Here is a 14,433-nt window from a genome sequence, read left to right as displayed (position 1 = left end):
GGGCCTGGCAAGAGGTCAGCATGGATGAACAGGGACCCCCCTGACTTAGGAGGTCCAACACCAGAAGGAAGTGCAGGGAGGCTGGAGGGGGAACAGCCTGCCCGGGAGGCAGACAGACACCTGGCCTGTGTGTGCAGGGAAGGAGCCAGCAAAGCCAAAGTTCAGCGGTGGCTGGAAATGGCCATGCATAGGGAGGGCACCCAGAAGGGCTTCTCTAAATGTGTTGTCAGCACAAGGACGGCAGCCGAGGGAACCCTGGTGCCAGTGGGGCAGGAGACAGAGTGATAAAGCCAGTATAAATACAGCAATTCCTTAGAATCAAGATTCTCCCTCGAGAGTCCTGTCACACATCAGGACTCTGACCGAGCTGCCAGAGCACTCAGGCCTTACACCAACCGAAGGGCTCAGCAGGAGAGTGTGGGAGTGGAAAGAGAGCAGCTCTGGGAAGATCAGTTGCTGGTATTCCCTGGCAGTGCTGCTGTGCTGAGACTCTTTTCCCCTTCCCCTCTGCACACAGGCACTGCCCTGCAGCTTCACCAAGTTCTCAGAGGAAGAATCTCAGGAAAATAAGTCGCTGCAGGGTCCTTTATTTTGTTGAAATACACAGAGAGGACTGTGTCTCATTTATACAGCCTCGGGGTCATATTGTACAGGTAGACAGTGAATTAGAGGTAGGATGAATAATAAAATTTCATTGTGCACAATATTATCACAAGAAAAACAAAGAGCCCCTGCCCCACCAGCACCACGAACCTGAGAGGCAGGCTGGGCCTGTAAAGAAATACATTATGAATGCTCTGCAAAAGAAAATAATCAGTTAATTGCTTCTGAAAAGCACCCGCTCATCATTTTCCTCAGGGCATCCTTGAGCTCCTGGTTCCTCATGCTGTAGAGGAGGGGGTTCACTGCTGGAGGCACCACCGAGTACAGAACTGCCACCACCAGACTGAGGGATGGGGAGGAGATGGAGGGGGACTTCAGGTAGGCAAACGTGCCAGTGCTGATAAACAGGCAGACCACAGCCAGGTGAGGGAGGCACGTGGAAAAGGCTTTGTGGCGTCCCTGCTCAGAGGGGATCCTCAGCACAGCCCTGAAGATCTGCACATAGGAGAAAACAATGAAAACAAAACAACCAAATGCCAAACAGACACCTAGCACAAGAAGGCCAACTTCCCTGAGGTAGGAGCGTGAGCAGGAGAGCTTGAGGATCTGGGGGATTTCACAGAAGAACTGGCCCACAACATTGCCTTGGCAGAGTGGTAGTGAAAATGTATTGGCCGTGTGCAGCAGAGCATAGAGAAACCCACTGGCCCAGGCAGCTGCTGCCGTGTGGACACAAGCTCTGCTGCCCAGGAGGATCCCGTAGTGCAGGGGTTGGCAGATGGCAACGTAGCGGTCGTAGGCCATGACGGTGAGGAGAGAATATTCCGCTGTGATCAAGAAGAGAAAGAAAAAGACCTGTGCAGCACATCCCCAGTAGGAGATGGCCCTGCTGTCCCACAGGGAATTGGCCATGGATTTGGGGACGGTGGTGGAGATGGAGCCCAGGTCGAGGAGGGAGAGGTTGAGGAGGAAGAAGTACATGGGGGTGTGGAGGTGGTGGGCGCAGGCTACGGCGGTGATGATGAGGCTGTTGCCCAGGAGGGCAGCCAGGGAGATGCCCAGGAAGAGCCAGAAGTGCAAGAGCTGCAGCTGTCGCGTGTCTGCAAATGGCAGGAGGAGGAACTCAGTGATGGAGCTGCTGTTGGACATTAGCTTCTTCTGGGCATGGGGCACTGTTCAAGTGGGAGAGACGGTGACAAGTTAGAAGAAAATTCTTTGAGCTAAACCTAACGCATTTCTCATAGAAACCCCACTGAAATTGCCTTTCCTATTTCGGAAAGACCCTTGGCAGGTCGTATCATGAGATATATGCTTGGTGCTGGCTGAGGGTGCCACTGGGAGCAGTTGTCTCGGCTGTGGGGTCTGGGGGAGTCAGTCCTGCCCTACAGCAAGAGGTAAATAGGGACAGGGGGTGATATCAGATTAAATCCACTCATTATATCACAGAGCTTTTCAACATTGTCGCTTCCAATTCAACGAAAAGCAAACAAAATCCAAGGGATTTTTTTTTGGTGTATTTTGTTCTAGTTTACCCACCACTCTTAAGGAGTGCATTTGGTAGGGAAAGAAGCGAATCTCCTAAATTTGGGTTGTCCTAACGGGAGAGGTTTCTCATTTCTATCATTGGGAGCCTGGGGATTAGGCGGGGATTTGGACACTTAACTCCCATGGAGAATTCTACATGGCAAGACCCGCAGGCTCGGTCTGTGAGGTGCATCTGAATCCTACCTCCCATCCCAGACCAGTGATAAAAAAAAGAGGAGTAGAGACAGGAGGAGGAACTTGGGCAGATGTTACAGAGCTGCTGTATATGGAGGCAGGAGAGGGACAGATGGTAGGGTGTTTGATAATATCTTCTCTTCAGAGCTGAAGCCACTGAGAAGGTGACTTAGTCCCATGGCCGTAAAGGCAGAGGCTCTGCTGGGTGGGAGAAAAGACCAAGGGTTTTCTCCGCTGATGGCAGGGAGATGCCTGAATCCCCCCTCCCATGGCATTTCTGGAAGCAGCTCCCTCCTCTCACTCCCTGCCCCTGTCTCTGCTGCCTGGAGCTGTCCCTGTCAGCAGCTGCTTCTCCATCCCCTTGTCTCCTCCCTGTCCCTGCTCACAGACCCCATCCCACCCGCTGTGTGCTCAGCTCTGCCCTGCAGACCCCTCCTGGCAGCCGGGCACTGCCCAGGGGCATCTCTGTGTGTGCAGGGGCTAAGGAGCACCTCAGACAAGTGCTAAGGACAACTGGGGTCTCGGTGCCTTCTCCAGAGGGGAGAAATAAATTTTAGTCTCACACTGCCCACCCACCCACCAAGATGATAAAAATTCAAAGCAAAGACTCCTTACTTTTCAGGAGAATGCAGCCTTGACGTTCTTCTTGAAAGTCCCCTCGGAAATGCCCAGGGCTAAGCTGGAGCTCTGAGCAAACCTGACCCATGCAGCAGCCTCTCGACAGCAGAAGCACCCTGCTCTGCCCTTCCAGGGGTCATTTCTTTCACCCACACCTTCTGCCCACACTGTCATGGGGAGTTCCCTGTGCAGGCTGAGTGCTGACCCTGGCAGGCAGCAAAGTCCCTGCTCCATCACTCAGCCCCTGAAACACCAGGACCCTGCTCTGAAGGACAGCCCTGGGCACCCCTGCATGCACACCCGGCTTCACAGCCCTGCAGCTGGTGCCAGGAGAAGGCAGCCCTCATGCCCTGTCCCTCTGACAGGGCAGCAGGGAAGCCCTGCTCTGGAGCACATCCTTCTCCTCTACACCAGAGAAATGAAGCCAGTCCCCCTGCCAGATCCCATACACTGTCAGCTGTGGCGGTTTTCGGAGATCCCTGCAGGAACTGAAGCTCTATTGCCCTGCACCCAGAGACTTACCATGCAGAGGGCTGGGAAGATTTCTCCCGCAGTGAGCTCTCAGCATCCTCCCACTCCACACTGCCTTTAAGCTCTCTCTGCCTTGCAGGTCTCCTCTCGATGCCTGCAGGCAGTGCCCCCAGCCCTGCTCCTGGGCAGAGCTGTCTCTCTGCAGCGCTGCCCGCTTGCCATGAGCTCCCTCTGTCCCAGGAGCCCAGCCCAGCTCAGCAGCAGAGGACCAGCCCAAGGCAGCACTTGCTCTGCCCCCTCTGGGCTCCCTCCAGCTGTCCCTGGGCCTCCAGGGGAACCTGCTGGGAAACAGGCTGAAGCAATCACGGATGTTCCGTCCCGCACCTGGGGAGAGACACTGCTTTCCAGCAGGGTCATTGCTCTGCTGAGAGACAGACTTAGGTCCAAGAATCCACTTGTCTGAGAATCAGAGAATCATTGAGGTTGGAAAAGACCCTTAAGATCACCAAGTCCAACTGTGAACCTAACACTAGCAAGTCCACCACTACACCGTGTCCCTAAGGAGGGTGACTCAACCCCTTCCCTGGGCAGCCTCTTTCTTCTGCCATCATTGGGCAGGACACGCAGACAGTGACAGGCAGGGATCTCCTTTAGCCCTGCTGAGGGAAGGGGGCCAGCTGAGTCCATGGAGGCACCTCATGCTGGGTCTGTAGTCCTGGGGCTGGAAGGGGACTCAGCTCCCTCCCATGCCCACCACAATCCCACAGGAGGTGGGATCCCTCTTGCCTCAGTGCAGGTCTGCATGAAATAGACAACTGCACGTGATCTCCTTGTCTCAGCTCCCATGCTAATCAATGGTGATCGAGGCCAGGAGTGAGGTGTTCAGATGCAAATGTCTGGTGACATTGGAGGTGCCAGAGGTGGTCAGAGAGGTGTGCATGTAATAGAGACAGATCCAAGATATGTGCAGGCAGATACAGAGACACGACAACATCTGAGCACCTCTTAGCAGCTCCTGGGAATTTCCTTTGGCCAAGTGAAATGTCAGCTGGTGCCCAAGCTAAGGGCAATGGAACCTGCCCCTCCTTAAGATGTTTAGCGTGGCATATGGAGCTATACAGAGGTATTCCTCCGATGGAATGGAGTCATGTGCCATAGGTAGAGCTCAGTCTTTCTCTTCCTCTTCTCCAACTGTTGGATTGACTAGATCTTGGCTGACAATATTGGCAGTTGTCTCATGTTCAGCCCCACAGTGGGTTACAGAATTCAGAGCAGCTACTCAATTCCAGGTTCAGCCAGGCCCACAGAGCTACAGGAGATGCCAGGGCTGGCCTGGGAATCACAGGGCCTATACAAAAAGCAATTCTCCTTCAGGGAGGGTGTGTGACAGACACCCCAGATGGCATCTCAGACGGTATGATTTGGTGCCTTTGTGCCATTGACGGTTGCCATCAGTCAGAGGCACCAGTCATCAGGTGCCATCAGAGAGGCAAATTCTGTCCCTTCTTCTACCCATTAGCTGCAGGCATTGTGTCATCACAAAGCACATCACACCGGGGTCCTTTCTCACTCCCTTGACGATCCAGCCAAGGAACAGCCCAAGCATTTGAACAGTGTTCCTGGGTACATCTTGCCTTCAAAGACAGCATCCTCCAAGCACAGCTATGCTTCATACCAAAACTCAGCTGAAACTCAAAAGGCAATGCAAGGTCACCAAGATGAGGTGTTTCTACTTCAGGAACAGTTAAAGAAAAAAGAGAGGTACTCCAGGACCACTATTAAATTAATTGATAATAGCTGTAGAGAGATCTGAGATTGCCTATGTTGTCTTTGCCTCAGTTACCATCAGCAAGGTCTCCAAGGCCTTTGTGCTTTGAGGCAGGACTCAGGAAGGGAAAGGGGAACAACCAGTGGTGGATGAGGATCACGCCAGGGCTTACCTAGCAAACCACACCCTTACCAGTCCGTGGGACCAGAGGGGCTGCAATAAAGGGTACTGAGAGATTGTCTTTCACCAGGAAGTGTTGATCTGTTGTGATCCCAGTAAGGAAGGCACTCAGAATCTGTGAGGCATCATTTACAATGCTCTTCCTTAGGTCTAGCACTCTAAGGAGAGAATTGTACAGATAATTTTATGTCCCTTTAGATGGGTGGAACCCCAGGAAGTGTAGCATGGATGTAGAAGAATGAGGAGGGTGGATGCCCCCTGTATGAAGGGGAAGCTTGGATTTATGGGGGTCCTCCATGTGACGGGCATCAGGTTAGGTTAGCTTTTGTCACTGAGGATCAGAGGAGTCAGTAAGAGTGACACTGTGCTGGCAGTTACAAACTACTTGATGATGGGAGAGGAAACAGAAAAGGTCTTTTGTCACCCGAGGAATTCCCCAGGTTAATGATCAGGTGCCTATGGGGGACTGGCAGTGCCCTGGCATTCACTGGCCAGGCAAAGCAACAGGGTGCCAACAGCCTGAAGGATCTTGGGACACCTTCTTCACAGAGCTGCTAGGTGGGCCAACAAGGCTGATGCTCACCTGGACCTTGGCCAACAAGGAAATGCTGGTCAGGATGTGATCACCAGCGTCAGCCTTGGCGTCATGACCATGAAACTGTGGGGTCTCAGACACCAAAGGGCAGTGAGGGAGCCCAGCAGCAGAGCACAGACTCTGGACTCAGGAGGAGAAGTCTTTGACTTACTTGGGAGACTGATCCAGGTGGTGCCATGGGAAGCAGCTCTGAAGGGTGAAGGAGCATGAGCAAATCTGACAGGCCTGACAGGACAGCCTCCTCCAAGCACAAGAATGATCTCTCCAAGTACCCATGCAAAGAAACATTCCCCTCAGGAGAGAGCTCTTGCCATTAAATGGTAACAGTCAGGAATGAGAGAAAAAAAACAATGCTCTAAAAACTTCATTCCAGAGGTTACACACTATTAATTAAGAGCTACCTTGTCAAGTAAGACTGAATGACAGGAATGAAATGAATAAATGTATCAACATCAAAAAGTGCTGTGGTACAATAGGACACTCTGAAGGAGTCTGGATCAGCTCAAGGCTTTGCGTTTCAAGAAGGGAACACCAAATGCATGGCACCAGATGAACTCCTGGAGCCTTGCAAAAGCACTCACACCTCCAAGAGTACAGAGGTGACTCAGGGATATCCTCCCCTCACACATCTTGATGTGTTTCCTCAACTGGTGCTTCTCGAATGCATGAATCTTGAATGGAGAAACATGGTAATTACCTGAGGAATGCCTTGAGAGCTTCCTAACTTGTCAGTTAGTGATTAGGCAGTGACTGGAGGTGTGTAGTGATGTGAGAGAGGGTGAAGTTATCAACAATCAAGGAGGTGGTTCAGGGCTTTAGCAAATCCTTACAACCACACCTGAGCCCAGCAATGGAAAGCAGTTGATGTCTGTAGGTGGAGGAGGAGTAGGTGTGCCCTGGGAGTGTGGCTGCAGGACCCTGCACAAACCAGGGGTTACATGAGAATTTTCCATCAGGGGAGCATGCCTCAACCTGGCAGATGGGGAATGCCCATTGCTGGGGGTGGCTGAACACTGCTCCTCATGGCCCGTGAGCCGACCTTCCTGTCTTCCTCTCCTTCACTACCCACACTTGCCTGGAATTCAGGAAACTTCTGACATGCGGAAAACAGACTCCACAGTCAGTGGGATTGTAAAGTAGGTATGTTCATGCAGCGCTTGGCAGCACAGGGGGTAGTCCCACCAAAGTCGTGAGCACCCGACTCGGCAGTTCGCCTCAAGTTTATACAGTCAGGTATTACATATTCACAATATGCCTATACATATGCATGAGCTATCCCCGCTTCATATTAAAATTAGCTCTGAGAGGTCATTTCCATAGTCTCCTCCCAGCTGCGCTTGCACAGTGCCTCTTTCTGGTGGTCGTCTGGTGGTCGCAGAGATGAAGATAGATGACTCCGTCACCGCTAGTAACCTCTTTCCTTGTGCAGGCTCAGTGTTTTCTTGGTATTCACCCAAGCTGCAAGACCAGTCTTGGCTGGCTCTTGAGGCCAGCTCCTGTTTCTTATCAGGAACTGTCTGCCTCAGCTAATTTCAACAATGTAAGCACTAAACATCATCTTTCATCCCCCTTTATTATGTCTACTGAGATTCCTTTGGCTCCCCTTGTCTCACATACATCAACCTTGAGAATCCATGAACCTCCTGGAGTGAGGTCTCATTGCTGCAGGGGAAGTGAGAAGGTTTTGGGAGACTCGTGCGAGTGCAGGGAGAGAGCGGGGTGTGCATAGCAGAGAGTGTGTTACAGGCCAGAAGAGGACCCGAAGGAGCAAGTGGCAGTCATGCTACTGTGGAATAGTTCAAGTTGGGATTTTAGGGCAGCCGGAGTAATGGCAGTGTAGTGCTGGGCATATGGATCCAATCTGGGGATGCAAACAAGTCTGAGACTGGGACATCTCAGGTGATTGAGGACTGTCAGCAGGACTATGAAGGAGGCTGGATGAGTTGTGGGGAACTTAGAGGCATTGCCAGATCCCCAGAACACCACAGCTTTGTGTTTAAAGCAACAAAATCTACCACCAAGTTGTACACACACCCGCACTCACCCTGACCTTCAGTAGAGGCCTGAGCAACGCATGAGGGAAAGGACCTCTTCTACCAGGCCCTGGGGGTCAGGGCTTGGCCACTCTGATGATTAACAAACACCAAGGGCTTACATGTGATCAGAGCCACCAGCTCATTGCCTTTGCCACCTGCAACTAGTGTCTCTAAGTTTTTGCATATTTAGCCCCCAGGGATCGACACATTGACTGGTCATTCCCTGCATGGCTTTGTCAGTGTTGGCCCTCAATGAGGCCTCCAACACCCTCAGAAACTTGGGGTTTTCTGCTGCCTTCCACTTTGTCAGAGGCTTGTTCCTGCTTTCAGTATCTGCAGTTCAGGAACTGGGCACCAGAGGGCTCCTTAACATGCAAAACACCCTAACAAGCCATGTCTCTGTGCATCACTTTCCCTAACTCTTCAAGTCTTTTGGGCCTCATTGGAGAAATTTCAGGAGTATAGCCGAGCAGAGAAGATTGAAATGATAAGTAACAAAAAAATCAGCATCTCTTCTGTTTCCAGTTTTCTTTGTCTTGCTGCTTACAGAACACATAATCTCAGCCTTCTCCAATTCATATTGATCCACAGCATCTGCGGATGATGTCTGAACACGTAGGAAGTGGTAAGATTGTTTCTGTCAGACAATGTATGGGAGATCATTGTCCTGTGCCCCATCGTCATCAGCGGTCCCTCACCACCACCTCCATCCATCATTTCTCTCTGTGGTCACCTGGACTTGCATCATGATTTGTCAAATCCAAGCTTTTCCCAGTAAAGTCTGTAGCTGAGTGATTCAGCTCATTTGAACAGATCCCCACTGGCTTTATTTGGAGAACCAGCTGCACACAATCACAGAAGAATGTTGCTTACCTGCCATTATTAAAACAAAAAAAATGGAGCAAAGAAAAACAATTCATTAAAAAATAACGTATGAAGTCCACGTTTCCTCCACTGAAGTCCACTTTCCACTGCGTGTCACCTTAGTGGAACACTTTCAGTGAGATACTCAGGAGAACAGGTACAAACACAATGGAGGAGTTGGCTCAAGAGACCATCAAGCAGACTACTGAAAGTCAAGGCAAGCTTTAAAGCACCTGAAGCTCTGAGCAGCACCTGGGTAGCTGAGAGGTGTTTGAATGGGTAGAGACCAATGAGGGGAGGAAAGCTGGATGGACACTGGGAAATGCAGACATCCAGGCAGGCTGCTGGAAAGATTTCTTTGGAAATGGTCAGTTCAAGCAGGACATGTGGAAACCCGTGAGAGAGCGGTGAGAGTCAATACACAGGATACTAGGCAGAGCAGTGTCACGGGTGTAATGGGGAAGATCAGGATATCTTCTCCTGAGCATAGTACCTGGGCTGGAAATTTCCACCTTGACATCATGGGAAAACATCGTCTGTGAAGGAGCAGTGTTTGATGCATTTCAGCTGATGAAAAATGTGCTCATTTTTTCTTTAAGAGTGGAGAACAGTTCCTGAGCTTTGCAGGCAGGGCACAGCTGTGCTTGTCCATTCAGGCCCAGAAGGTGCTCCCCATGCCAAGGCCAGCGCTGGGCAGGTGAGGGGCAGTTCCTTCAGTTTATGCATGCTCTTTGCCAGGGATGGGATTCATCCTGCCTAGTTTTGATGGTGAGAAGAAGTCACCCAAATGGCATTATTTCCAGGAACACGGCCATATATCAAACACACCTTATGCGGGGCAATGACTCGGAGACACTGCAGCTGTAAGCTCCATCCCCATCAGGCAGATCTTGTCCTGGGAGCAACTCTCTCACTTCCTGCTTGGTAATGCTGCTCCCCAACCATCTGCAATACAAATGTGGGTAGCAAATGAGCTCCACCCCGAGATTTGCACAAGCTCTTGGGACTCACAAAGTGCAGGCGTGCCTCGGGCAGGTCTTCCCCTCACCAAAATGTGTTTCCTCAACTGGTAGTTTGGGATCCATGAATGTGGAATGGAGAGACATGGTCAATACCCAGGGAGGAAAGGGCAAGTGCTGCAGAGAAACACGGTCGCTGCCTGGTGCAGGCCCAGGGAATCACCCTCCGGGCTGCAGGTGTTACTAAGGAAGCTGTCCCAAAGAGAGGCAGGGTCAGGTCCAGGTGAGCATCAGCATCGTTGGCCCACCTAGCAGCTCTGTGAAGAAGGTGTCCCAAGATCCTTCAGGCTGTTGGCAACCTGTTGCTTTGCCTGGCCGGTGAATGCCAGGGCACTGCCAGTCCCCCATAGGCACCTGACCATTAACATGGAGACTTCCTTGGCTGCTGACAAAAGACCTTTTCTGTTTCCTCTCCCAGCATCAAGTAGTTTGTAACTGCCAGCACAATGTCACTCTTACTGACTCCTCTGATCCTCAGTGACAAAAGCTAACCCAACCTGTTGCCCGTCACATGGAGGACCTCCATAACTCCAAGCTTCCCCTTCATACAGGGGGCTTCCACCCTCCTCATTCTTCTACATCCATGCTACATGACCTGGGGTTCCAGCCATCTAAAGGGACATAAGATTATCTGTACAATTCTCTCCTTATAGCCCTAGACCTAAGGAAGAGCATTTTAAATGATGCCTCACAGAGTCTGAGTGCCTTCCTTACTGGGATCAGAACAGACCAGCACCTCCTCAGTACCCTTGACTGCAGCCCCTCTGCTCCCATGGACTGGTAAGGGTGTGGTTTGCTAGGTAAGCCCTGGCGTGATCCTCATCCACCACTGGTTGTTCCCCTTTCCCTTCCAGTGTCCTGCCTCAAAGCACAAAGGCCTGGGAGACCTTGCTGGCAGTAACTGAGGCAAAGACGACATTGGCAGTCTCAGATCTGCCTACTCCTATTATCAATTAATTTAATAGTGGTCCCGTAGTATCTCTCTTTCTTCTTTAACTGTTCCTGACGTAGCAACAGCTTATCTTGCTGCCCTTGAATTGCCTTTTGAGTTTCAGCTGAGTTTTGATATGAACCATGGCTGTGCTTGGAGGATGCTGTCTTTGAAGGCAAGATGTACCCAGGAGCAGACATGCAGGTGCCTATTTAATGCAGACCTGCACTGAGGCAAGAGGAATCCCACCTCCTGTGGGTTGGTGGTGGGCATGGGAGGGAGCTGAGTCCCCTTTCAGCCCCAGGACTACAGACCCAGCATGAGGTGCCTCCATGGACTCAGCTGGCTCCCTTTCCCTCAGCAGGGCTAAAGGAGATCCCTGCCTGTCACTGTCTGCGTGTCCTGCCCAATGATGGCGGAAGAAAGAGGCTGCCCAGGGAAGTGGTTGGGTCACCCTCCTTAGAGGTATTTAAAAGACACTGTGTTTAGGACACAGTTTACTGGTGGACTAGCTGGTGTTAGGTTCATTGTTGGAATTGTTGGTCTTAAGGTTCTTTTCCAACCTCAGTGATTGTATGATTCTCAGACAAGTGGATTCTTGGACCTAAGTCTGTCTCTCAGCAGAGCAACGACCCTGCTGGAAAGCAGTGTCTCTCCCCAGGTGCGGGAGGGAACATCCGTGATTGCTTCAGCCTGTTTCCCAGCAGGTTCCCCTGGAGGCCCAGGGACAGCTGGAGGGAGCCCAGAGGGGGCAGAGCAAGTGCTGCCTTGGGCTGGTCCTCTGCTGCTGAGCTGGGCTGGGCTCCTGGGACAGAGGGAGCTCATGGCAAGCGGGCAGCGCTGCAGAGAGACAGCTCTGCCCAGGAGCAGGGCTGGGGGCACTGCCTGCAGGCATCGAGAGGAGACCTGCAAGGCAGAGAGAGCTTAAAGGCAGTGTGGAGTGGGAGGATGCTGAGAGCTCACTGCGGGAGAAATCTTCCCAGCCCTCTGCATGGTAAGTCTGTGGGTGCAGGGCAATAGAGCTTCAGTTCCTGCAGGGATCTCCGAACACTGGCACATCTGACAGTGTATGGGATCTGGCAGGAGGACTGGCTTCATTTCTCTGGTGTAGAGGAGAAGGGTGTGCTGCAGAGCAGGGCTTCCCTGCTGCCCTGTCAGAGGGACAGGGCATGAGGGCTGCCTTCTCCTGGCACCAGCTGCAGGGCTGTGAAGCCGGGTGTGCATGCAGGGGTGCCCAGGGCTGTCCTTCAGAGCAGGGTCCTGGTGTTTCAGGGGCTGAGTGATGGAGCAGGGACTTTGCTGCCTGCCAGGGTCAGCACTCAGCCTGTGCAGGGAACTCCCCATGGCAGTGTGGGGAGAAAGAGTGGGTGAAAGAAATGTCCCCTGGAAGGGCAGAGCAGGGTGCTGCTGCTGTCGAGAGGGTGCTGCATGGGTCAGGTTTGCTCACATCTCCAGCTCAGCCCTGGGCATTTCCAAGCAGACTTTCAAGAAGAACATCAAGGCAGTATTTTCCTGAAAGGTAAGGAGTCTTTGCTTTGAACTTTTATCATCCTGGTGGGCGGGTGGGCAGTATGAGACTAAAATTCATTTGTCCCCTCTGGAGAAGGCACCGATACCCCAGTTGTCCTTAGGACTTGTCTGACGTGGTCTTTAGACCCTGCACACACAGAGATGCCCCTGGGCAGTGCCTGGCTGCCAGGAGGGGTCTGCAGGGCAGAGCTGAGCACACAGCGGGTGGGAATGGGTCTGTGAGCAGGGAGAGGGAGGAGACAAGGGGATGGAGAAGCAGCTGCTGACAGGGACAGCTCCAGGCAGCAGAGACAGGGGCAGGGAGTGAGAGGAGGGAGCTGCTCCCAGAAATGCCATGGGAGGGGGAATTCGGGCAGCTCCCTGACATCACTAGAGAAACCTGTGGTCTTTTCTCCCACCCAGCAGATCCTCTGCCCTTACGGCCATGGAGACTCAGTCACCTTCTCAGTGGCCTCAGCCCTGAAGAGAAGAAATTATCAAATACCCTGCCATCTGTCCCTCTCCTGCCTCCATTGGCAGCAGGTCTGTAGTGTTTATCCATTTTTGTCCTCCTGTCCCTGCTCCCTTTTTTCTTGTCACTGGAGAAGAATGGGGAGGAGGAATTTGGGTGCATTTCAGACATTTGTCCATGTGAGTAAAATATCGCAATCCCCTCCTAATCCCCAGGCTCCCAGTGACACAAATGACAAAGCTCTCCTTTCAGGACACTCCATCTTTAGGACTTTCACTTCTTTCCCTGCCAAAAGCACTCCTTAATTGGCGTGTGGAAACCAGAACAAATACTCAAAACAAAATCCCCAGTTTTGGTTGCATTGGGAGTGACAATGCTGAAAAGCTCTTTGATATGACAAATGGATTTACTCTAAGATGACACCATGTTCCTATTTACCTCTTGCTGTAGGGCAGGACTGACTCCCCTGTAGCCCACAGCAGAGCCCGCTGCTCCTAGTGGCACCCTCAGCCAGCACCAAGCACAGCTCAAGAAAGGGACCTACAAAGGTCTTTCTGAAATACGAGAGGCAGCTTTGGTGGGGTTTCTATGAGAAATGCATTAGCTTTAGCTCAAAGAATTTTCTTCTAACTTGTCACTGTCTTTACCCTCTTGAACAGTGCCCCATGCCCAGAAGAAGCTAATGTCCAACAGCAGCTCCATCACTGAGTTCCTCCTCCTGCCATTTGCAGACACGCGACAGCTGCAGCTCTTGCACTTCTGGCTCTTCCTGGGCATCTACCTGGCTGCCCTCCTGGCCAATGGCCTCATCATCACCACTGTAGCCTGCGACCACCACCTCCACACCCCCATGTACTGCTTCCTCCTCAACCTCTCCCTCCTCGACCTGGGCTCCATCTCCACCACTGTCCCCAAATCCATGGCCAATTCCCTGTGGGACAGCAGGGCCATCTCCTACTGGGGATGTGCTGCACAGGTCTTTTTCTTTCTCTTCTTGATCACAGCGGAATATTCTCTCCTCACCATCATGGCCTACGACCGCTACGTTGCCATCTGCCAACCCCTGCACTACGGGACCCTCCTGGGCAGCAGAGCTTGTGTCCACACGGCAGCAGCTGCCTGGGCCAGTGGGTTTCTCTATGCTCTGCTGCACACGGCCAATACATTTTCACTACCACTCTGCCAAGGCAATGTTGTGGGCCAGTTCTTCTGTGAAATCCCCCAGATCCTCAAGCTCTCCTGCTCACACTCCTACCTCAGGGAAGTTGGGTTTCTTGGGCTAGGTGTCTGTTTAGCATTTGGTTGTTTTGTTTTCATTCTTTTCTCGTATGTGCAGATCTTCAGGGCCGTGCTGAGGATCCCCTCTGAGCAGGGACGCCACAAAGCCTTTTCCACGTGCCTCCCTCACCTGGCCATGGTCTGCCTGTTTATCAGCACTGCAGTGTTTGCCTACCTGAAGCCCCCATCCCTCGCCTCCCCAGTTCTAGATCTGGTGGCGGCAGTTCTGTACTCGGTGGTGCCTCCAGCAGTGAACCCCCTCCTCTACAGCATGAGGAACCAGGAGCTCAAGGATGCCCTGCGGAAAACGATGAGCGGGTGCTTTTCAGAAGCAATAAACTGCCTGTTTTTTTCTACAGAGCATTTATAA

At 52.1% G+C, this 14,433-nt stretch overlaps 2 protein-coding genes across 2 annotated transcripts; one reads left to right on the top strand and one right to left on the bottom strand.

Annotated features, from left to right (window-relative positions):
• Positions 1–813: 813 nt before the first annotated feature.
• LOC138682672 (olfactory receptor 14A16-like) lies at positions 814–1,767 on the bottom strand. The gene has a single exon (XM_069773948.1). It carries the CDS (start codon positions 1,750–1,752, stop codon positions 814–816), a length of 939 nt encoding a protein of 312 aa, XP_069630049.1. The 5' UTR covers positions 1,753–1,767.
• A 9,835-nt stretch (positions 1,768–11,602) lies between these two features.
• LOC138682641 (olfactory receptor 14J1-like) lies at positions 11,603–14,433 on the top strand. Its single transcript, XM_069773904.1, has 2 exons — positions 11,603–11,798; positions 13,445–14,433. Exons 1-2 carry the CDS (start codon positions 11,753–11,755, stop codon positions 14,431–14,433), a joined length of 1,035 nt encoding a protein of 344 aa, XP_069630005.1. The 5' UTR covers positions 11,603–11,752.

The sequence above is a fragment of the Haliaeetus albicilla genome, chromosome 29, assembly GCF_947461875.1.
Source record: "Haliaeetus albicilla chromosome 29, bHalAlb1.1, whole genome shotgun sequence".
In the NCBI taxonomy this organism is placed as follows: domain Eukaryota; kingdom Metazoa; phylum Chordata; class Aves; order Accipitriformes; family Accipitridae; genus Haliaeetus; species Haliaeetus albicilla.
Note: the sequence above shows the minus strand (reverse complement) of the source record. Positions and strands in the feature narration are given on the sequence as shown.

Bases quoted from the DNA above. Each gene is read 5' to 3' on its own strand.
- LOC138682672 (XM_069773948.1), bottom strand. From the start codon at position 1,752: ATGTCCAACAGCAGCTCCATCACTGAGTTCCTCCTCCTGCCATTTGCA.
- LOC138682641 (XM_069773904.1), top strand. From the start codon at position 11,753: ATGCTGAGAGCTCACTGCGGGAGAAATCTTCCCAGCCCTCTGCATG. The intron at 11,799-13,444 runs GTAAGTCTGTGG...CCTCTTGAACAG, and splicing joins TCTTCCCAGCCCTCTGCATG to TGCCCCATGCCCAGAAGAAG.